At 36.4% G+C, this 25,606-nt stretch overlaps 1 protein-coding gene across 1 annotated transcript; it reads right to left on the minus strand.

The window, feature by feature from the left end:
* Positions 1-5,587: 5,587 nt before the first annotated feature.
* On the minus strand, positions 5,588-6,905 carry LOC100661697 (olfactory receptor 2B11-like). The gene has a single exon (XM_064282566.1). It carries the CDS (start codon positions 6,858-6,860, stop codon positions 5,922-5,924), a length of 939 nt encoding a protein of 312 aa, XP_064138636.1. The 5' UTR covers positions 6,861-6,905; the 3' UTR covers positions 5,588-5,921.
* Positions 6,906-25,606: the final 18,701 nt, after the last annotated feature.

The following is a 25,606-nucleotide window of genomic DNA, read 5'->3' on the forward strand; positions in this document are numbered from 1 at the left end:
TAGTTTTGCTCTGCATTTCTCTAATGGCTAATAATCGTGAACATTTCCTCTTATACCATTAGCTACCTGAATGTCTTCTTTAGTGAAATGTCTATTCATATCTTTTGCCCATTTTTTAATTGGATTATTTGTAGAATTGTTGGTTTTTTTTAAAGACTGTCTAAGAACCTCAGTTCTTTCCTTGTTCTGAAAAACTGTGTCTCTTGTCTGTCTCTTGATTTAGGCTTTTAGTAGCTACTTAGAGAAACTATGATATAAATTGGTCTATTTGAAAAGCACACCAAGGTCTTTATGTTCTGTAAGTCAGTCTTAAAAACAAAATCTTTCTAAGTAACTTAAGCTAGATGTTATATAAAATGTGTTTTATTTAAAGAAAAAGGATAGTTTTGTCTTAAAAAGTTAACAGTTTCAAAACAACAAAAGAGAAAGAATTAATCTTTTGCCTTTCAAAATGTCTAGGTAGACTTAAACATAGTAAATGATGCAGATGCTTAGCTAAGAATTAATGGATTCATTTACATAATTGCTAAAGAGCTTTGGTATTTACTGGGTAGATAACCTTTCAAAATGCCTCTATCAATTTAAACATATGTAAATGAATCAGATTGGGCTAATCTTGTCTTCTACCTTGAGTTAAAAGGTAGGTAGGGTGATACAAAATCAGGCATCCTCAGCCCCCAGCCCTCAGCAGGGAAGGTCAAATAAAAATCATAATGACACACCTAAAATGGCCTAGAAAAATGTTTCCAACAGTAGCCGGAGACTTAAGGTTATATCCATATTAATGAATTGGTCAATTAAACAGAGACTTTGTAATTTCCAACACCAGTTAATGAAATCTTTAAGGGCTAAAATTAAAAATATATATATATATGAAAAATAGTAAAAGTTAAATAAAAACTTAAAATGTTTAAACAAACTTTATTTCAATTAGTTATGTTTTATGCAGGCTTAAAATAATTTCTAAGATATTTTAGATATTGATGTTGAATTGAGTTAATAGATATTGTAGTGGGAAAAAAAATCTCCTAGTTTAATAAATCAAAAAGAAAATTTTATTCAGCGTATATTCAAAAGGACAAAAGTTAAGAAGCAGACAAGCATGTTGCCAGAGCTATGTCTGCTTGAGTTCAAGGAAATATTACAGAGTAAGCGAGAATGGGAAAACGGACAAGCATGCTACCACAGCCATGTCTGCCCAAGGCCAACGAAGGTTACAGAGTCATCAGTATATATTAACATTACAAATGGGCAAAACCATTGAAAGCTTCACCTTTTCACAGATTGGCTAGAAACTGTGATCTTACATTTTGAATTGGCTTTCTTAACAATCATTGGTACAGGTTTCAGTAAGGACAGTCAGGAGGGTCTTCATTGGTCCAACAAATTTCTATTCACTAAATGTTAATAGAAAAAGATAAGGGTGGAAAGTCTTTTGTGTTCTGGCTTCTGTGAAAGTTTCCCTAAAAGATGTTTTCCAAGATTATTCTATCTATTGTCTTCATAACTCTGGGCCCAGTTAATGTGTCCTTGTGACTCCTTATGAGCCCAGCTCTAGCTGGGTCACATTCTCTATGCTCAAGGACAGGGAATATAGACTCCAATATTATTTACTAAATCATTATTCTTCATAATTTAAGCTTATACATTTTGCTTTTTATACCACAAGAGAAAAGATATATATTTGGGTCAGCTAATGAGTAAGTTTATTTTTGCCATTTACAGGGATGTACTATAAGAAAAAAAAAAAAATTTTTTTTTTTTTACTCTAAGAGATATACAACAAAGACAACTTCTAAGAAGTTTATTAAAAGGAAATTTATTAGATATTGTCAGAAGTTTTCTGTCTGATTGAAGTTTAATGGTTTAATTCATGATAGTTTTTAAGAACTTTTATAGCATATAAAAGAAAGAATCAGGTTTCTAGCTGTTAAAATCACAAAATTTTCTTCGATTTCTGAGTTAAAGAGTTAATTTATTAGAGTAATCTGCCTCTGAAACAAAGGTTTGGTCTCTCATCAGAACAAGATTCCTGAGTCAGCAGCCAAGACACATGGCTTTTGGAAGAAAAAAGCTAAGGTCTTTATTTTGAGATCTTTGATTAAATAACAAGTATTGTTTCACGGTAACTTATGACAAACGCCTGACAAGTTTGAAACTTCATGGAAAGCCACAAAATTTGTTTAAGAGAGAAGCGCTAAAAAGGCTCATTTAACATGTTATAAATTACTTAGACTGTGTTGTTAAAATCAAAAGAAGTGCTGATTCTTTCTCTTTGGGTTAAAATTTATATGTTAGTATTTCCTGTTGTGTTTTTGCCTAATAGTAGACAATAAAGGCATAGCATTATGTCATAATTTTATTATTATTTCTTAATTACTAACTTGGTTCAAACTTTATTATTTGAATATAGCATCATCAAAGCCAATAGTTTGACTGGAGAATTCAAATCATTTACCTATGAAGTTATTTTTTTATTACTATTCAGGCATTCAGAGGCTTGACAATCTTGGTCTATTCTTAGTATAACCTGACTATAAGGTTTTATGTCTCAAGATTATAATGTGTTACATCTGAAATTTTTTAAAAATACAATTAATGTTTATATTTAGAAAATTTTTTATCTAAAGTTTTTTTTTTTTAGCTGATTTTACTTGATCTTTACATTATGCTTATAATTAATTTATATCAGGTCTCTTAACCATTAAGAGTTATGTTTATAAATTAATCATGGTCATATTAAGTTTTGTCATCTACAGATAAATTTTTACTTTCTGATTTTCTGAAAACATTTGACCAGAATATCTCAACAAAAAATATGGACTGTATTGAACTTGCAAAAAAGACTGTGACTAGACCCAATCAAGATTTCCAGAACTCTGATGCAGAAGCTGATGGTTTCACAGACTGCGGTCCATCCAGAATCACTTGCAACAGAAGTTAACTACACCAGACTGAGTAAATGAAATGATACTATAGGTTTTATGTAAAAATATTTCTGTTACTTGAAAGTCTTTCTTTCTAGAAATAAGAAATGCTTTTAAGTCCTACTTTCTGGATATAAGAAACCATTTTCCTCTTTTCTCCTAAATAACTAATGGGTTTAGTTATTTTAACCCTTGAATTAGAAGTTCCTTTTGGTAAATTTAGCAGAGTTGTAAATATCATAACCAAAAAAGTGTCTGAAATTTGAGCTATGGTTTTAGAAGTTATAATAGCATTAGATTTTCTATTAGTTCTCTCAAGGAATAGTTTGTGCCTTAATAGATAAATATTGCTGTGTTTATATTAATACACAGTCAGGTTTGGGAGAATGTAGTTGTTGCTGAGGCACATGAAAAGCAGTTACTGATACTGTTTATGCATAAACAAAACACCTCCTGAGATTTGTTTCCTTGGTTCAAAGACCTTAGGGTCATGGTTTCATTGATTACTTCAGACAATTGGCCTAGTGTTAGTGTTCCTATTCTACCTTCTGATTCGCTGTATGGTGCCTGGGATCTTAAACACCAGAAAGTGCCCAATTACCATTTATTGAATATTTTTGACCAATGATTCTATAACAAGATCCTGACCCAAAGGAGGGAACCATGAAAGACTGTATATAACTCTCCTGGAATCCAGATTTCTCGCTTTCACAGAGGTTGGGGCAACCTACATAGGCCATCGCCTTTTGGCGTCCATTTAAACCTCGGGCTTTGAGAAAAAAACTGATTCTTGAAGCCACTTTGAGTCAAACAATTGTCCAGATAAACTAACAAGACCATTTTGTTTTGGGCTTTGTTTTTTTTTTTGAAGGATTCAGTTTGTTTTGAGAAACTGACTCCAAAGTTCAATAAATAGAGTTATGTTTAGGGTAAATCAATAATCAGTTTATCAGGCTTCAAGACGATGCAATACCTGTCTAATGCTTGTAATCACACTCTTACCCTCTTGCTATGTAGAAAATTATGTGTCTTAATGAAATCAGGTTCTCAGAAGAAATTGACCTCATGGCTCAGACTGCATTTTGTCTTAGATTCCACTTTTGCTACTGAGTAAGTGACCCATGACTGTTGATAGGTAAACCAAGGAGAGGCAGCTTGCCCTCAGGGAAAGCACTTAGTATGTTTTAGACAGATTAACTGGAGACCTCCAACAGAAGTCCATCCTATATTATCTTGCTAATCATGTATTCTTTAATAGAAACTTGTTTTTCATATGTAAATTTTTCTATGCCTTCTGTTCTCTCTAGACAAACTTTGTGTGCTTTATAGATAATATGTTTTTGTGTGGTACACCCAACTACACAAATTTAGATGATCACTTTCCAACCAATAGTGAATTTATGTAGACCATCTCTTGTTTAGATTCCTAGAGAATCTGTGGGCAATAAATACACTTTGAGAATGTTAAGATTATCTTTAGGTATTCCTAGTAAATACTAGAAAGGTAATGTTAGTTTGTTATCCTTTGTAAAACGAGAGTCAGAAGAAAGCCCATTGGTCCAATACTCAGGGTATAGTTGGTAAATTTAATTCCTACTTACAGTATATTTGAATTGAAGAAATCTTTAAAAAATTTTCCAATCACTATGAGACAAATAACAGACATAGTTATGTTGCTAGTGTGATAGAAACACAACAGTGATCTCTGACCTCCTTAAGCTAAGGTGACATGAGATGATAAAATAGCCTTAGATTTTTATTTATTGGTCCACAAAAGTATGTGTTGTAGCAAATACCTCTTGTTGCATTTAGATAAACAACACAAGAGAAGAAAAAGATATACATAAATTAGGTAATAAGCTACTTGGTTACACACTGTAACACCCTTACAAACACCAGATTTATTTGTACTACTACAAGTAAGATTCTTAGTCTACATCTTGATAGCATTAGGTACAATAAAACTTATCTTCTATTGTCTTACACATCTAAAATGCAAAAGAAGGCCTCAGGCTAAAATGCTGATGTACATTGAGTTTACTCACTTTGACAGTGCAAATAATGAGAATATTGCTCTTAAGATCCTGGTGAAGAACCAGATGGTATCCGGTGGAAAACCAGCACCGTGCATTTAAAGAACCTTCTATGGTTGCCATCCATGAACTCAACTAAGTACAGGTATTGATCATCGATGTGGTATCTCTAATCTCCAATCAAAAGGAGGGAATGATTTAGGAAATAATATTAGACTTATTATTTCCTGTTCTGAGCATAGAGAATATGACCCAGCTGGAGCTGGGCTCACAAGGACTCACAAGGACATCAACTGGGCCCTGAGGTATAAAGGCAATAGATAGGATAATCTTGGAAAATATCTTTTAGGGAAACTTTCACAGAAGCCAGAACACAAAAGACTTTCTACTCTTATCTTTTTCTATTAACAAACATTTAGTGAATAGAAATTTGTTGGACCAATGAAGACCCTCCTGACTGTCCTTACTGAAACCTGTACCAATGATTCTTAAGACAATTCAATATGTAGGATGACAGTTTCTAGCCAATCTGTGAAAAGGTGACGCTTTCAATTGTTTTGCCCACTTTTAATGTTAATTTATACTGATGACTCTTTAACCTTCCTTGGACTTGGATAGACAAGGCTGTACCAGCATGCTTGTCCATTTTCCCACTTTTGTTTATTCTGGAATTTCCTTGGACTTGGACAGACATGGCTGTGGTAGTGTGCTTGTCTGTTTTCCCATTCTTGCTTAGTCTGTAATATTTCCTTAGACTCAGGCAGACACAGCTCTGGCAACATGCGTTGTCTGCTTCTCAACTTTTGTCCTTTGGAATATATGACGAATAAAGCTTTCTTTTTGCTTTACTAAAGTTGGAGATTTTTTTTCCCCTACAACAGGGACAAGAACGCATTATTACAGAAATTTCGAATAAACCTACTTTAATTGGTAAATAATTTCATTTGCTGTCTACCATCTTTCACTTGGAACTGAAAAGCCTCCTCATCAGGTTACCTAATGCCCCCTTCACATCCTTATTCCTAAGGGCGTAGATGAAGGGGTTGAGTGTAGGTGTCACCACTCCATAGAAGAGAGCCATGAACTTGGGCTGGTCCCTTGTGATGGAAGAGGCGGGCTGAAGGTACATGCTAATACCTGGGCCATAAAATAATAAAACTACTATAAGATGTGAAGAACATGTCCCAAAGGCCTTTTTCCTTCCCTCTGAAGACTTAATGTTCAATAAGGCATGCCCAATACCGGCATAGGAAGCAAGAATTAAGCAGAGCGGAACAGCTAACATAAAAATGCATACAACAGAGAGCGTAAGCTCATTAACACTTTTTTCACCACAGGCAATCTTTAACAGAACAGGAATCTCACACAACAAGTGATCCAGTTTGTTGAGACCACAGAGTGGCAATTGTAATGTAACCGCAGCCTCTGAGACAGCAGAGATGATTCCACTCAGCCACACAATGGATACTAGGAGGACACAGATTCGCCGATTCATGATTAGGGTGTAGTGAAGTGGCCTGCAGATGGCCACATAGCGATCCAAGGACATAGCAGCCAAGAGCAGACATTCTGTGCCACCCATTGTGTGAAAGAAATATAACTGAACTGTACAGCCCATGTAACTGATTGTCTTTTTAGAGCTTCCCAGGTTAACCAGCATCTGAGGGACAATGCTTGTAGTATAACACATGTCCAAAAAGGAGAGGTTGGTGAGGAAAAAATACATGGGGCTGTGGAGCCTGGGGTCTAACCTGGACACCAGAATGATGGCAATGTTTCCCATCATGGCCATAGGGTATGTTATCAGAAGAATAACAAAGAGAGGTTTCTCCATCCAAGGGCGGTCAGTGAAGCCTAGTAGAATAAATTCTTCAGGGTGGCTTACGTTAATTAGTGCCATTGTCTTTATTTCAGCTGCAGTAGGAAGTGGCAAGGAAGACGGAAAGTTAGGAACAGTGGCAAAACATGATTATGCATTGATCATGCACTCATAGACTATGGAGTGCAGTAACTTGAGGATGAAATAATAAGGGTTCTGGCACCAGGTGGCCTAATTTCCCTTCATGACACTACAAATTAAAGGCAGTCATTTTAAACAACCTAACCATTTTAAAACGGAATTTCCTCCTTTGTAAGATAACACTGATTATCTCCTTGGGTTGGGGTGAGGATCTAATGGAAAATAGATGTGAATGTGTTTTGGAAACTCTAGAGCAATGGTTTTCAAACTTTGGCTGATATAAAAACTCAGGTATGGTGGCTGTTAAAATGCAAATTATTAGTTTTTATATCGAGGTGTGTCTGATAGTCAATATGTCACAGGGCCCAGAATTCATGTGACTCATTTACAGAAAAATTGCTGAAAAAGCAGTGACAAGAAGAGTAAAGATATTGAGGTAGCTACAGGAGGAGGAGCAGGAGGAGAAATCCTGGAGATAAGAGTTATCAGGATAGCCCTGTCCATCCCCACTTAGTTAGCTGACTAACTATGTCAACTCTATAGGGAGTAAGAAGGCTTGCTTTAAACCCATCTTAGCTATGTGGAATGGAGCTAGAACCAAAACACTTTTAGCTTTAATTTTTTGAAGTATAAAATGAGAGAACTGAACATACCAAGAATTTGTTTTCAGGTGTATATTTTCATATGTGACTATTGAATTCAAATATTGGGTATTTGATCTTTCATGTTAAATTTAGCTAATTTATCTATTGTATAGGGATTTTCTTGGTTGGAGTGAACTTATTATCCTGTCATATATAAAAGTTTGCAAATATATTTTTAACTCCAGGGAACTGCTGTCAGGAGAAAAGTCTATATCCTACTTGAGGCTCAAATTTATTCCAGTCCAGATATATTTTTTACATTTTTGGGACATTCCTTTGTTTGTTTAGCTAAAGTGTACATTAACACAACAAAATTAACTAGACAAGTGAAGAATAATTTTGAGAAAGGCTAAGTAGGTAATGAGGCTTTTTTGTTCATAATGTGCATTTTATGAAATCCACAATCTTCCCTAAAATGGCGTATATTCAGAAATACAGATGGGGAGTTAAAATAGTGCACCCTAGTGACAAAATTCTGAGTTATTCTCAATTAGTGATGTAAAGGTAAAAGATTACATTTGTAGGGTTACAAAATACAGTTTTCAGATACAATTTTGTTACATCTTCAGAGCCACCTTGTGAAGGGTCACACAAAGCTTCCCAGGGCTAAGATGTGAATACCTTTGTTTACACACTATCTAGGCTAGTAGTGTAAAATAAAAATAATAAAACCAATAATTCTAGTTAAGCCTTAATAATTCATTTTATGCCAAACACTGCAATACACTTTTTACATGCATTAACTCATGTAGTTCCCACCATCAAACCCTATGACACAGGAGTTTTTAGGACCCATATTTTAGGATGTTGTTAATTATTGTATCCTAAGTTTATACTCTGCTAATAAGTAGGAAGGGTCTAAAGATGAAAAACTAATGCCTTAAAAGAGGCATTAGGTAATGAGACTAAAAATTCAGAGCTTGAAAATTCCTTAGAAAGCATCTCTACTCCTGGGATGTTTACCAAATGAATCTTGCCCCTTACACCCTAATTTGACCTTGACATTATGCAAAATGTTACATGAACATATAGAATTTTAAAACGTGTTGTGAGTAAAGTTCTTTTACAGGTGAAAATTCTATGCTGTAGGTGGGATATGAAATAAAACCATGGTGTGAATTACATTGATCTTTAAAATTAACATTCTAAAAATTCCAATCTCCCCGTGCTATTAAATAATTGTCTAAAATTATCTATTGCCTATTCTTTTAACTTTATATTCACCTTTTCATATTTTTCAATCATGAATCATTCTTCAGTCTTTTAAGATTAATATTTAATTGCCCATGAATTCTTCTAATGTAACTCTATGACAGTATGCATTCAAATATGTAACTCTAAGGACAGTATTTTTGTAACTCTAATGTGTGTAACTCTATGTAGATATAACATTAATGATGGTATTCATTCAAGTACACTTTCAGCAATTTTGCTTAATTTGTGTTAGTTGGGAATTTGTTCATATTGTTTGCTGAATTAAGTGTAGTTTTGTTTGTGAATAGTGACTACCCCAGAGCCTCCTTCATGAAGCTGGTAACTTTCCAAAAATGAGGAATTTCTCTGGATATTTCTATAGTGTTGCCACAGCAGGTGGTCCTAATCTATGAGATTTATTGTTGAAATATATGGTTAAACTTCATAATTCTATACTCAGGTCTTTTTCAAGTCATTCTCATGATATTTCATCACTGCTAGCTCTTGGATCCCATGACATTTGGATCTCCCACTTCCTGTGATCTTCCATCCCTATGTTGCTATGCAGAAATACATTTATCTACAGTTCTTTAAAGTCCCTTTAATAAAATGCCATGATTCATTGTTTTTGATATCTTCTTTGCGTCTCTGCTCACATTTTCATTCTAGCATATCTTATTCTTACAACTTTTTCTTCACACATAGTATTTACAGCTCGTTTTAGTTTTAGATACAGTAAAAGGTCATAAGAAGAAACAAAATTATGTCTGACACCAAACCACCCGGATGAAACACATAGACAGGTCAATCCATTAAATTTGTACTATACATTTTGAAAAGTTCACAGAATTGAATGAGGGCTTTATACTTCATTCAGGTGTTTGACATCTATCAGACACAGTGTTTGATGAAATTTAAATGCTTTTTAGATTGTTCTTGGTGAGAAAGAAAGGGAGAGGGACAGACAGACAGACATACAGAGAGAGAGAGGGAGAGATTAATTTATTACAAAGGGAAAGCCAGTTGCTTCCTAGCCACAGAACTAGATATTCCTAAAGTTTAGGAAAAACCTCTGAAATATTCTGTTTTTACATGTAAATCAGGCACTTTGACCTACCTATATTCCAACCTTTCCTAAGAATGCATGACATTTTAAAGTATCTTTTTACTTACCTTATTTTAAGAAATATCATTCAATGAAAAGGAATTATGAAAGGATACATTTAAATTTTTTAAAAGTTCGTAGGAGAAACTGTCATACACAGATGTATATCTAAGAATCAGCTTCAGTCTGTGAGTTTTTCAGTTGATAGGACTCCAAAGAGAGAAAAGCATGTGTTAGGAACATAATAGTAGATAGTATCAGGGATGCCTTGCTAATATGTTATTTATACTCTATTCCTGAGGCCTCTGGGCATTGTTTCCAACAAGCTATTTAACCTTTTTTTTTTATCCTTATTCCAGATGGATTAGCACAAAAGTTCCTTGGGACAGAGCTCTCTGAATAGATGCTATGTTCAATTAGTCACCTACTGCACTGAGATTGGTAGCAAGTCCTTTGATTATTAGATTTGTTTTGAAATAATCATTTTTTTTAATTTTTATTGTGCTTTAAGTGCAAGTTTACAAATCAAGTCAGTCTCTCACACAATAATTTATATACACCTTGCTACATACACCCAATAGCTCTCCCCCTAATGAGACAGCCCACTCCCTCCCTCCACTCTCTTTTCATGTCCATTCTGCCAGCTTCTAAGCCGCTATACCCTCTCATCTCCCCTCCAGACAGGAGATGCCAACATAGTTTCAAGTGTCCACCTGATCCAAGAAGCTCACTCCTCACCAGCATCCCTCTCATTTTTTAAAAAGCAAACAGTCACTAATTTTAAAAAGTCACCCTAAGGTTAGAGTTTACCTGAATAAATCATTCTGGGGTACTTAAATGTGAGTTCCTTAAATATCTTACTTCATTCATTCTTAGAATATCTCATATGATATTCAATTATTTCTATTTGTATTATTAAAGGAAATAAAGATGAGTTGGAAAGGGAAGACACTGGCAAACAACCAAAGTTTGATTTCTACAATGAGCAGGCCAAATGGTGGAGAAAAAGGATACAGAATAATAAGTAATCGGTATATGCTATAATAATGTGAGGATCCCTGGTGGCACAATGGTTAAATGCTTGGCTGTCGATCAAAAGGTTGGTAGGTCAAACCTACCCAGTGGCTCTGCAGGAGAAAGACCTGGTTGTCTGTTCTTGTAAAGTTTCAGCCTAGGAAACTCTCTGTGAGGCAGTTCTTCTCTGTCCTGTAGGGTCTCTACAAGTCAGAATAGGTGCAATGGCACATGACAACATCTGATAATGTAGATACACCAATTATAAAGAGTAGGATAAAGAAGAAAGTATATGGAAAGAAGAAAAACTTCACAGATTAGGTACTAACTAGAGTTAAAAGGAAATTATTTTGAAATGAATGCTGGGGAAGTAAGAGGAAGGAGATTATTAATAATAATAGTGCTCCTACTAGAAAACTGATAAGGTCTATAAAAAGTATTGGTATGAAAGTACCTACAAGAACAAAAATTTTAAATCTCCAAAATACCAAAATAATATCAAATTAATATAGAAAGCAAACTGACCATATAGTGAAAGATTTTATATGCTTTTTATGCTTCTATGGCCACATACGTATATATAGTCACATATTTTTAAATAAGTATTAAAACATCATATGACCTATCTAAATCAAAATTTATCAAATATATCAATAAATGAAAATGGTTGTAACTCACCTGCTGAACTAAAAAAATGATTTTCAGATTAGCTTCCAAAGCAAAATCCAACTCCACGCTGTATTTAAGAGATATGCCTAAAAAGATAATTAGAAACATTAAGAATAAAAGGAAGGGAAGGCTGGGCTAAGATGGCGGAATAGCAAGATGCTTCCGGCAATCGCTCTTACAACAAAGATCCAAAAAGTCAACTGAAACGATTATATTTATGACAAGCTAGGAGCCCTCAACATCAAAGGCAGAGTTAGAAAATGGACTGAGTGGCAGGTGGAGAAAGAGACCATTCAGAAGCGGAGAGAAGTTGCCAGACCTGAATCGCTGGGACCCCTCAGGCACCATTCCCAGAAGTGGCTGCAGCAGGCTGGTGGTAGAATTCAGCTGTACTTTTTTCAGGGAGAACCAGCCAGCCATACAGCCTACTTGCACCTCCAGAATCAGAAAAGAACTGTGCTCTTGGCAAAAGTTAAGTACTTGCATATATTTTACTGTGCTCCCCACCCCCAAGCCAGCTTCAGTGCCTGTTGATTTCCCTGGGCCTGAGATAGGCCCTGTTGAGTGCCTAGAGCCATCCACCTAGCACTGGTGAAGGAACAAATTCACAACAGGGGAAAAGATAATTTGTCAGCTCCACTAACCTGGGGAGCTCAGAACAAAAGAGGCTCCAGTCCAGGCATCAATGGTCTGCAGACTTTGAATACCTTTCCCACTGCATGGACTTATATGGGCCTATTTCAGGAGAATAGGCCCTTGCTGGCAGACTGCGACTGTTTAAGCTGTGCAGTGGAGAGGTGGGTGTTTGATATTTAACAAGGCTTTGCCTATTAAACACGGTCCTCACCTACCCACATCAGGGGCCTAAGGACTGGTGGCTCCACTCAGGTCACCCAGGGGTACAAGGATAACTGATATCTCCCAGTCCTCCAACAAAAAGCACTGGGTGCCCTTGGTCCATCTGCAGAATTCACCCGCCTGTATGCTCTAGGGAACAGGGATGTGCTTTTCTCAGAGACATTCGGGGGATGGTTCTCAGCCTCCTGCCTTGCTCAGAGCATGACCCCCTGCCGCAACCAGATACCAGTACCTACACCAAACACTCTGCCACTCTAAGACTGTAGGACAGAGCCTGTACCACACTCTTGATGACCAGCTACCTGGACACCTGAGCTGAATCCAAACAAGAAAAGTGAATGGACGCATAAACTCATACACCTGATAACAGCTCTAGCCATCTGGTGACAGGACATCAGAGCCCTAAAGGTGAAAATAATCAAGCCAGTTCACTCAAGCAACCCACTTGGGCATATCAAAACAAAACAAAGCAAGAAACTAGGATACAGTAAGCAAACATAAAATAAACTAATACAATAACTTATAGATGACTTAGAGACAACAGTCAATATAAAACCACATAAAGAAACAGACCATGATAGCTTCAACAAGCTTTCAAAACAGAGCATCAAAGGATCTTCTGGACGAAGGTGGCTTCCCGGAATTACCGGATGTAGAATTCGAAAGATTAATACACAGAACTCTTCAAGACATAAGGAAGGAGGTCAGGCAATATGTAGAACAAGCCAAGGAATACAGAGATAAAATGGTTGAAGAAATTAAAAAAGTTCTTCAAGGACATAATGAAAATTTTAATAAGCTCCAAGAATCCATAGAGAGACAGCAATCAGAAATTTGGAAAATTAACAATAAAATTACAGAATTAGACAACTCAGTAGAAAGTAAGAGGAGCAGAATTGAGCAAGTGGAAGGCAGAATTGGTGACCTTGAAGATAAAGCACTTGGCACCAATAAATATAAATATAAAAAAATATATTTGAAGAAAAATCAGATAAAAGAATTAAAAAAATAAAGAAATCTTAAGAATCACGTGGGACTCTATCAAGAGAAATAACCTACGAGTGATTGGAGTGCAAGAACAGGGAGGGATAACAGAAAATACAGAGAGAATTGTTGAAGATTTGTTGGCAGAAAACTTCCCTGATATCATGAAAGATGAGGACTTATCCATCCAAGATACTCATCGAACTCCACATAAGGCAGATTTTAAAAGAAAGTCACCAAGACACATTATAATCAAACTTGCCAAAACAAAAGACAGAGAATTTTAAGAGCAGATAGCGACCTAAAAAGGACAGTCAGTAAGAGTAAACTCAGCCTACTCAGCAGAAACCATGCAGGCAAGAAGGCAATGGGATGACTTACACAAAACATTAAAGGAAAAAAATTGCCAGCCAAGAATCATTGAGCAAAACTGTCTCAAATATGAAGGTGAAATTAGGATATTTCCAGATAAACAGAAGTTTAGGTATTTTGTAAAAACTAAACCAAAACTACAAGAAATACTAACGGGAGTTCTTTGGATGGAAAACCAATAATATCAGGTATCAACCTAAGACTAGAACACTGGTCAGAGCAATCAGATGTCAACCCAGACAGGGAAATAACAAAAATAAATCAAGATTTAAAAAAAAAGCTTAAAACACGAAAACAGTGATAACATTATGTAAAAGAAGACCACAGTAAAATAATAAAGAGGAACTAAGAAATATAGTCATAGATCTTTCATATGGAGAGGAAGACAAGACTATATAAAGAAATATCAGTTAGGTTTAAACTTAGAAAAATAGGGGTAAATGTTAAGGTAACCACAAAAGAGACTAACTATCCTATACATCAAAATAAAATACTAGAAAAAAATAGAGACTCACCAGAAACAAAATCAACAGCGATGAATAAGAGGAAAAGACAATATATAAAGATAAACCACTCAGTGCAAAAAATTAAGTGGGAAAAAGAAACTGTCAACACCACACAAAAAAAGACATCAAAATGACAGCATTAAACTCATAAAAAAAAAAAATTTTTTTTTTTTTTTTTTATAACTACCCGTAATTACACTGAATGTTAATGGACTAAATGCACCCATAAAGAGACAGAGCATGGTAGGATGGATTAAAAAACATGATCCGTTTATAAGCTGCCTACAAGAGACACACCTTAGATGTAGAGATATAAACAAACTAAAACTGATAGGATGAAAAAAAAATATATCAAGCAAACAATCAAAAACGAGCAGGAGTGGCAACACTACTTTCTGACAAAATAGACTTTAAAGTTAAATCCACCACAAAGGATAGGGAAGGACACTATATAATGATTAAAGGGACAATATGCCAGGAACATATAACTATATTAAATGTTTGCACACCCAATGACAGGGCTGCAAGATACATAAAACAAACACTAACGGCATTGAAAAGTGAGATAGGCAGCTCCACAATTATAGCAGAAGACTTTAACACACCTCTTTCAGTGAAGGACAGGACATCCAGAAAGAACCTTAATAAAGACATGGAAGATCTAAATGCCACAATCAACCAACTTGACCTTATAGACATACACAGAACACTCCACACAACAGCAGCCAAGTATACTTTCTTTACCAGTGCACATGGAACGAACTCCTAGAAATCAAACACCAATGCTAATCCAAAGACTTCACCAAAAGAGTAAAAAGATTACCTACAGACTGGGAAAAAGTTTTTAACTATGACATTTCCGATCAGCACCCGATCTCTAAAATCTACGTGATACTGCAAAAACTCAATGACAAAAAGACAAATAACCCAATTAAAAAATGGGCAAAGATATGAACAGACACTTCACTAATGAAGACATTCAGGTGGCTAACAAATACATGAGGAAATGCTCATGAGTCATTAGCCATTAGAGAATTGCAAATCAAAACTACAATGTGATTTCATCTCACTCCAACAAGGCTGGCATTAATCCAAAAAACACAAAATAATAAATGTTGGAGAGGTTGTGGAGAGACTGGAACACTTATACACAGCTGATGGGAATGCAAAACGGTACAACCACTTAAAAAGCTAGAAATAGAACTACCATACAATCTAGCAATCCCACTCCTTGGACTATATCCTAGAGAAATACGAGCCTTTACATGAACAGATATATGCACACCCATGTTCATTGCAGCACTGTTTACAATAGCAAAAAGATGGAAGCAACCCGGGTGGTCATCAGTGGATGAATGGATAAATAAATTATGGTATATTTACTCAATGGAATATTATGCATCGATAAAGAACAATGATGAATCCATGAAACATTTCATAACATGGAGGAATCTGGAAGGCATTATGCTGAGTGAAATTAGTCAGCTGCAAAAGGACAAATATTGTATAAGACCACTATTATAAGAACTGGAGAAATAGTTTAAACAGAATATTCTTTGATGGTTACAAGAGCGGGGAGGAGGGAAGGGAGGGAGAGGAATTTTCACTAATTAGATAGTAGATAACTATTTCAGGTGAAGGGAAAGACAACACACAATACAGGGGAGGTCAGCACAACTGGACTAAACCAAAAGCAAAGAAGTTTCCTGAATAAACTGAATTCTTCAAAGGCCAGTGTAGCAGGAGTGGGTTTCACAGGACATATAAGTCAATTGGCATAATAAAATCTATTAAGAAAACATTCTGGATTCCACTTTGGAGAGTGGTGTCTGGGGTTTAAATGCAAGCAAGTGGCCATCTAAGATGCATCAATTGGTCTCAACCCACCTGGATCAAAGGAGAATGAAGAACACCAGTGACACAGGGTAATTATGAGCCCAAGAGACATAAAGGGCCACATAAACCAGAGACTCCATCGTCCTGAGACCAGAAGAACTAGATGGTGCCTGGCTACAACCAATGACTCCCCTGACAGGGAACACAACAGAGGGAGCAGGAGAGCAGTGGGATGCAGACTCCAAATTCTCATAAAAAGACCAGACTTAATGGTCTGACTGAGACTAGAATGACCCCAGAGATCATGGCCCCCAGACCTTCTGTTATCCCAAGATAGGAACCATTCCCAAAGCCAACTCTTCCGACAGAGATTGGACTGGACTATGGGATAGACTAGGATACTGGTGAAGAATGAGCTTCTTGGATCAAGTAGACACATGAGACTGTTGGCATCTCCTGTCTGAAGGGGAGATGAGAGGGTAGAGAGGGTCAGAAGCTAGCCGAATGGACATGAAAAGAGAGAGTGAAGGGAAGGAGTGTGTCATCTCATTAGGGTGAGAGCAAGTAGGAGTACATACCAAGATGTTTGTAAGTTTTTGTTTGAGAGTCTGACTTCATTTGTAAACTTTCACTTAAAGCACAATAAAAAATAATAATAATAAAAAAAGAATAAAAGGAAGGACAAAAATTTACAAGGTACTTTAAAGAAAAAGACAATAATGGTCATGGTCTTGATATTTGACAAAGAAGAATTAAGATCAGTAAATCTGAAATGAAACAAAGACTCTTGCTAATGCTAAAGGTTAAAATGCTCAATGAGGATATAATGGCTATTGATATAATACCTACATCTTCTTAACACATAGTCACCAAAAGTGACATAACTGAGTATACTAGGAAACAGAGATAGAAACATACTAATATAGTAGACTTTAATATACCTCTCTCAATAGAAGATGAATCAAGTGAGCAAAAAATATACTAAGACTAAACATAATCACTAATATAAATTATATACTCTATATTAGACAATGGAAACCCTGGTGGCTTAGTGGTTAAGTGCTACGGCTGGAATCCGCCAGGTGCTCCTTGGAAACTCTATGGGGCAGTTCTACTCTGTCCTGTAGGGTCGCTTTGAGTCGGAATCAACTTGACGGCACTGGGTTTGTTTTTGTTTTTGTTTTTTTTCCTTATGTTAGACAATAAACCCCAAAGAAAAACCTCAATAAATCCCCCAAAATAGAAATGATGAGAATAACATTCTGAAACCACAATCCAATAAATGTAGAATATAATGAAGAAAAAAATAAAATCCCCTTGACTTTGTGGTGTTATAGTGTAAAGATTTGTATTCTGATTAATGTAAAATTGAGAGATTTATTAAAAGAAAAGAGACAGCTCAAGCTGGGAATAGACTGAACCCCTTGAGCTGGAATACAGTAATTCCAAATGGCAACTCAGCAGTGAAGTTTTACAGGAGGGGAACAATGGATATGAAACATGTTACTTGATTGGTATTTACAGACTTTCATCATCCAAAGGCATTACTTGATTGGTAGTGGATCATTTTAAGGCAGGACTTCCTATGGCAGGAGCTTGTATGATAGGACTTCCTATGCAAGCTCTATAGGGTGATTGGCTTAAAAGGGTATATGTCTATCATGGATTGAATTGTGTCCCCCAAAATATGTGTCCACTTGGTTAGGCCATGATTCCCAGTATTCTGTGTTTGTCCTCCGCTTGTGATTGTAGTTTTTTGTTAAAGAGGATTAGGATGGGATTGTAACACCCTTACCAGGTCAAACCCCTCATTCCAATGTAAAGGGGGTTTCCCTGGGGTGTGGCCTGCACCACCTTTTATCTCTCAATAGATAAAAGGAAAGGGAAGCAAGCAGAGAGGAGAGGACCTCATGCCACCAAGAAAGCAGTGTCAGGAGCACAGTGGGTCCTTTGGACACGGGGTCCCTGTGTGGAGAAGCTCATAGCCCAAGGGGAAGACTGATGAGAAGGCTGACAGAGAGAAAGCCTTCTCCTGGAGCTGACACCCTGAGTTTGGACTTTTAGCCTACTTCAACATGAGGAGATAAATTTCTCTTTGTTAAAGCCATCAACTTGTGGTATTTCTGTTACAGCAGCACGAGATGACCAAGAAAACATCTCTTTCTTAGAGTGGTTACAGTGTGGCAATTACACAGCTATGTGACAGGGAGGGGTTGCAGTGCAGTTACGCTAACCCTAGCAGACATCCCTCTCTTAGAAACAGTATGGTAGCTGGCTGCCGCTAGGGTGAAAACAGAACCAGCAATCAAGGAATCTCACCCAATCTTCAGACTGGCCATTTCGGTTGTTATCAGGAACCTCAATATAATTTTTTTTAATTCCCTTACACAGTAATTAAGAATATACTATTAAACAACTCTTCAGATAAAGGAGAAGAACTAAATAAAGATGGCAAAATTTCAGTAAGATAACAATAATACAAACATGACATGTCAGGATCTATGTATATAGAGAAATTAGAGTTCAGAGGAAAATTCATTACTTTAAAACACTTAGGTGAATAAAAATTATTATGAATGAAATATACATCCAACTCAAAAAGATAGGAAAAAAAACAGTGAATGAAAAGAAAACAGAAAGAATGGTAAAGATAAAAACAAAACTGAATGGTTCTTTGAAATAAAATTAGGAAACTAGACAAACCATAGCTAACATCATTTTAAACAGTGGAGAGCAAAAATACGCAAATTTAAAAAACACCAGCGAGAAAGGACTATCAAATTAGCAAATATTATAAAAATGTTAGACCATTTTGTGCAACTCCATGCACATCAATTTTAAAAGGTAGATAAAAGTTTATATTTTCTAGTAAAACATAATTTATAGAAATGAGCCCACTAAGTTAGAAAGTTTAAGAAGACCAATTTCTATAGAAGAAATAGAGATAGCTTTGAGTCCTCATCACAGCTCCACCAAAACTTTAAACATCAGATAATTTCAACAGTAATAAACTATTTCAGAGTGCAGAATAAGAAGGAAGACCTTGAGGCCATTTCTCCAAAGCAAAGATAGCATGCTGCTGTGGCTTGAACTGTGTCTTTCCAAAATATGTATTGAAATCCTGGCCCCTATACCTGTGGATGTGGCCCTGTATGGAGATAGGGTTTTTCATTTTTTATAAAGTCGTACCAGAAAAGTGTGAGTCCCAAACCTAATCACTTCTGAGTTATAATTAAAGGAAAATAGACACAGAGACATACACAGGGGGAAGATGCCATATGAAGACAGACGCACTTGGCAGATGCATTGTCATAGATAGAATTGTATCCCCCCAAAAATATCTGTCAATTTGGCTAGGTAATGATTCCCAGTATTGTGTGATTGTTCACCATTTTGTCATCTGATGCGATTTCACTGTTGTTGTTGTTAGGTGCCATCCAGTCGGTTCCGACTCACAGTGACCCTATGCACAAGAGAATGAAACACTGCCCGGTCCCGCGCTATCCTTATAATCATTGTTATGCTTGAGCTTATTGTTGCAGCTACTGTGTCAGTCCACCTCGTTCAGGGTCTTCCTGTTTTCCACTGACCCTTTACTCTGCCAAGCATGATGTCCTTCTCCAGGGACTGATCCCTCCTGACAACATGTACAAAGTATGTAAGACGCAGTCTTGTCATCCTTGCCTCTAAGGAGGATTCTAGCTATACTTCTCAGACAGATTTGTTCATTCTTTTGGCAGTCCATGGCATATTCAATATTCTTTGCCAACACCACAATTCAAAGGCATCAATTCTTCTTCGATCTCCTTATGCACTGCCCAGCTTTCACATGCATATGATGTGATTGGAAATACCATGGCTTCGGTCAGGCGTAGCTTAGTCTTCAAGGTGACATCTTTGCTTTTCAACACTTTAGAGAGGTCCTTTGCAGGAGATTTACCCAATGTGATGCGTCTTTTGGTTCCTTGACTGCTGCTTCCATGGCTGTTGATTGTGGATCCAAGTAAAATGAAATCCTTGACAACGTCAACCTTTTCTCTGTTTATCATGATGTTGTTCATTGGCCCAGTTGTGAGGATTTTTGTTTTCTTTATGTTGAGGTGCAATCCATACTGAAGGCTGTGGTCTTTGATCTTCATTAGTAAGTGCTTCAAGTCCTCTTACTTTCAGCAAGCAAGGTTGTGTCATCTGCATAACTCAGGTTGTTAATGAGTCTTCCTCCAATCCTGATGCCCTGTTCTTCTCCATATAGTCCAGCTTCTCATATTATTTGCTCAGCATACAGATTGAATAGGTATGGTGAAAGAATACGACCCTGATGCACACCTTTCCTGACTTTAAACCAATCAGTATTCCCTTGTTCTCTCCGAACAACTGCCTCTTGATCTATGTAAAGGTTCCTCATGAGCACAATTAAGTATTCTGGAATTCCCATTCTTTGTAATGTTATCCATAATTTGTTATGATCCACACAGTCAGATACCTTTGCATAGTCAATAAAACACAGGCAAACATCCTTCCAGCATTCTCTATTGTCAGCCAGGATCCATCTGATATCAGCAACGATGCCCCTGGTTCCACATCCTCTTCTGAAACCATCCTGAATTTCTGGCAGTTTCCTGTCAATATGTTGCTGCAGCTGTTTTTGAATGATCTTCAGCAGAATTTTACTTGCATGTGATATTAATGATATCGTATAATTTCCACATTCGGTTGGATCACCTTTCCTGGGAATAGGCATAAATATGGATCTCTTCCAGTCAATTGGCCAGAAAGCTGTCTTTCATATTTCTTGGCATAGACGAGTGAGCACCTCCAGAGCTGCATCTGTTTGTTGAAACATCTCAATTGATATTCCAACAATTACTGGAGCCTTGTTTTTCACTAATGCCTTCAGAGCAGCTTGGACTTCTTCCTTCAGTACCATCGGTCCCTGATTATATGCCACCTCTTGAAATGGTTGAACATCGACTAATTCTTTTTGGTATAATGACTCTGTGTATTCCTTCCATCTTCTTTTGATGCTTCCTGCGTCATTTAATATTTTCCTTATAGAATCCTTCACTATTGCAACTCTGGGCTTGAATTTTTTCTTCAGTTCTTTCAGCTTGAGAAACGCCGAGCATGTTCTTCCCTTCTGGTTTTCCATCTCCAGCTTTTTGCACATGTCTTTATAATACTTTACTTTGTCTTCTCAAGACGCCCTTTGAAATCTTCTGTTCAGTTCTTTTACTTCTTCAAGTCTTCCTTTTGCTTTAGCTGCTCGATGTTCGAGAGCAAGTTTCAGAGTCTCCTCTGACATCCAGCTTAGTCTTTTCTTTCTTTCCTGTCTTTTCAATGACCTCTTGCTTTCTTCATGTATGATGCCTTAGGAATTTACTCTGTGTTATAAATCCCATCTCTATGATGTTATTGAGATGGTTAGTGGCAGTTATGTGGACTCAATCTACAAGATTACTCTACCATTTTAGCCAATCTCTTTCCAGATATAAAAGAGAGAAGCAAGCAGAGAGACGGGGGGACCTCATACCACCAAGAAAACAATGCCAGCCCCATGATAGGTTGTGGATTGTACCATTGTGATTCATAGGGTTTTCACTGAATGCTTTTCCAAAGTAGATCACCAGGCCTTTCTTCCTAGTCTGTCTTAGTCTGGAAGCTCTGTTGAAACTTGTTCAACATCGTAGCAACATGCAAGCCGCCACCATGAGGTGTATTGTCCATGAATTTCCCACATGGAAGGCAAGCATTCTACCACAGAATCACCAATATCCCCTACTTTAACGCTTAAATCATAATGACTTAAAAAGTCATGTCTGGTTACTTCAATACCTGGTTTACCTGGTTTGTTTCTAACATATGTATATATATATTTGTCTTGGTCCTGTTTTTATATATTTGGCTCTTTTTTATTGAATGATAGGCAAGAAACATATTTAAAAAGTCCTGAGTAGTATGACCCTTTTCCAGAGAGAATTTATTTTTACTTTTGGCAGGCAGTTAGAGTAAAAACAAATCACCTTAATTCTGAATGAAATGGAGCTGATTCACATTGCTGGGTGGGAAAGTAAAATGATACAGCCACCTGGGTGGTTGGTGGTAAGCCATCTTTAAAACACTGTTTGATGGTTTCTTAAAAAATTAGACAAATACCCACCCTATGATCTAGCCATTCAACTCCTAAGTATTTATTCAAAAAACAATTAAAACATTTGCTCACATGAAGACTTATACCCAAATATTCATAGCAGCTTTATTCAAAATAGCCAAAACCCATGAAACAATCCTTGTGTCTGCCAACAGGTGAAGTGGATAAACTATAACAACAACAACAAGAACAACAAAACCACTGCCCTTGAGTCGATTCCAAGTAATAGTGACCCTATAGGACAGAGTGGCTCTGCCCCATAGGGTTTCCAAGGCTGTAAATCTTTATGGAGGCAGGCTGCCATATCTTTTTGCCATGGATAAACTATAGTATATCCGTATAATGGAACACTACTACTAACGAAAGGAACAAACTACTGATACAAGGGATGTCATGGATGAATCTCAGAATCTTTTGCTGAGTGAGAAAATAAAGACCCAAAAGAATACAGACTGTATGATTGCATTTATATAATTTTTTTTTTTTTGATGCAGACTATTCTATAGTGATAAAAAGTAGATCAGTAGTTGCCTGAGTCTGGGGCTGGAGGGAATGAGGGACGGGAAAGAGGCACAAAGAATTTTTAGTGGGTGATGGAAATATTCTCTATCTTGACTGTGGTGTTGGTTTCGTGGTATATGGAACTGTGAAAACTTGCTGAATTATACAATTAATTGGGTGTAGAACTTATTGAATTATACAACTTAAATGGATGTAGTTTATTCTACACTAATTATAACTCAATACAGTTGATTATAAAACCTGGCTTTCAGCTTTTGTGAGGCCTGGTCTATATCCAGTTTTCCTATAACCTAGGCTGCAGCCCTTCAGTTGTCCCATCTGAAAGTCTTGGATGTTTATGAGGCCCTGATTTCAAATATTTGCTTCCCCAGTACTGTGAGACACTGAAAGCTCTGCTTTTTTAAGCCACTTAACTGTCACTTTTCTGTTCTGTTTCATGGGTGATGCATAAAAAATGACAGATATTTTGAAGTTATAAGCAGGGATCGGTTTTCTGTGCTTCCTTTCTATTTGGCATTTTAACTTCCTTAGGTATTGGAGAAAGACTCATTAACAACTCATGACACAATTTTGCTTGCCAAAAATGAAAATGACTTGAAGTACTTACTGTTGAAGGTCAAAGACTATAGCCTCACAGTATGGATTATGCTTGAATGTGAAGAAAACAAAAATCCACAAAATTGGGGCCATAAACAAAATCATTATAAATGGGGGGGAATGAAGTTGTCAAGGATTTCATTTGACTTGGTTCAACAATCAATATCCATGGAAGCGACAGTCAAGAAATCAAATGACGTATTGCACTGGGCAAATCTACAGGAAAAGACTTCTTTTAAATGTTAAAAAGCACAGACACCAGTTTGATGACTAAGGTGCGCCTGACTCAAGCTATGGTATTCTCAATTGCCTCATATGCATGCTAAGGCTTGTCAATGAAAAGGGAAGACTGAAGAAGAATTGACTCACTCAAATTACGGACTTGGTGAAAAATATTGAATATACCATGGACTACCAGAAGAATGAATAAACCAGTCTCGGAGGAAGTACAACCAAAATGCTCCTTAAAAGAGAGAATGGCGAGGATTACCTTTGACATGTAATTAGGAGGGATCAATCACTGGAAATGGACATCATTTTTGGTAAAGTAGAAGGTCAGCAAAAAAGGGAGACCCTCAATGAGAAAGATTGACACAGTGGGCTCAAACATAGCAATAATTTTGAGGATGTCTCAGGATCAGGCAACATTTCATTCTGTTGTACATAAGGTCACCATGAGATGAGCCAACTGCATGGCATCTAACAGCAACAAGTCTGACTCCAGTGTTTGACTACTTAGGTTTAAATGACTGCCAAAAATCCTGCTCAGCTTCTCTTTCTCTTAAATGCCCGAATTTCTGCCTAATTTCTCAAACTCTTTGCCATGCACTCCTTAAGAATTATCAAATTCCCAACTTAATATGATACTTTATCTTCCAAAATGCCAAGAATAAAATATGATATTTCCCAAATTTTTTGAACATGGATTACTGTTTTGTTTAGATTTCCCTGTAAATTCTCATTGCAAAGTGTTTGGGAAACATTGCCTTAAAAACCAGCTAATAACCTGTCTTGCTTAACTCATCCTTTAGTACGTGACTGGCATTTGCATAAGTCTTTGACATCAGCTCGACAGCATCTAACAACAACAGATGAGTACAGTAGGTAATACTTCTTCATTCATTTATTTTTATTTAAAAAATATTTGAGAGCTTAATCTGTTGTACTCACCTTGCTAAGCATTCAGATTACCAAGTGAGAGAGAAAATACCTAATGTTCTTTTTGGAGAAAAGAGGGAGTTATCTAAGGGAATGTATAGTTTCAAGTGTGGTCAGCACTATGAAGAAGGGGAACACAGTGAAGTCAGAAGACCTACTCCTTAACCAACATTATGTCCACGCTAAGGAATCAGCTTGCCTCCAAACAAGTGATGTTTCCTTTTATCCAAAAAGAGCAAAACTGTAGTATTCTTCCCTTCACGTCTACAAAGGAAATTTTACTGTAATAAACAGAGCAGAAACTGAAGAATGAATTAATTTATTAAAATTAATTAATTACTGATTGCGTTAGAGGTTTATATGAGTTAGAAAATTTTGTTCTTGCTGTTTGGAAGGGAACAGTACAAATATACGTTGGCCCCAAAGATGAGCAGATAAATGTATATACACCTTATATGACTGCTTGTAGCTGTTTAAAAAATTTTTTTTTTTTTTTACCTTAAATACAAGTTGAAAATGAGGGTTTTTATAATGGTGGGGGGTAAATAAGTATGAGAAATGACATTTTACAATGAGAAGAGTTGATGTTATTAGTAAAAATCAACAGAATATTTATCCTCCCACCTCAACACATCAAACTTTGTACTTCATCACCTCTATCTTAAACTCAGTGATCTGGTAGTCAATCTATTTTATATTTTCATGTTATCTTCCACTTTTTTCCTCCATTTCACTTCTACTTAACACTTAATACTCTGATTCAATAAATATATATATTTTAATTTAAAATATTTAAAAAATAACTGTACTACTTTAGCCTGTAGTACCAAATACACCTCATTTTCCCATTCTAGGCAAATTACCTCCTCAATGAAGGCTGAGTGACTCTCCATAGTAGGAGTCCATGCAGAAGTTTCTCAGGATTTTAATCTTCAACTTTTCTTTTGGGAACCTAGAAATATTTGCTTTAGTCAAATATCTTAAAAATCCCATTGAGATGTGTAAGGAAGAAAGAGTCAAGCATTATTTTTGAAATATCCCATTTATAAAGGATCAGGCAGTGAATGTGTGTTGAGGGG

This window comes from Loxodonta africana, chromosome 1, assembly GCF_030014295.1.
Source record: "Loxodonta africana isolate mLoxAfr1 chromosome 1, mLoxAfr1.hap2, whole genome shotgun sequence".
NCBI classification, from domain to species: domain Eukaryota; kingdom Metazoa; phylum Chordata; class Mammalia; order Proboscidea; family Elephantidae; genus Loxodonta; species Loxodonta africana.

Coding starts and splice junctions, on each gene's coding strand:
- LOC100661697 (XM_064282566.1), bottom strand. CDS start 6,860: ATGGCACTAATTAACGTAAGCCACCCTGAAGAATTTATTCTACTAGGC.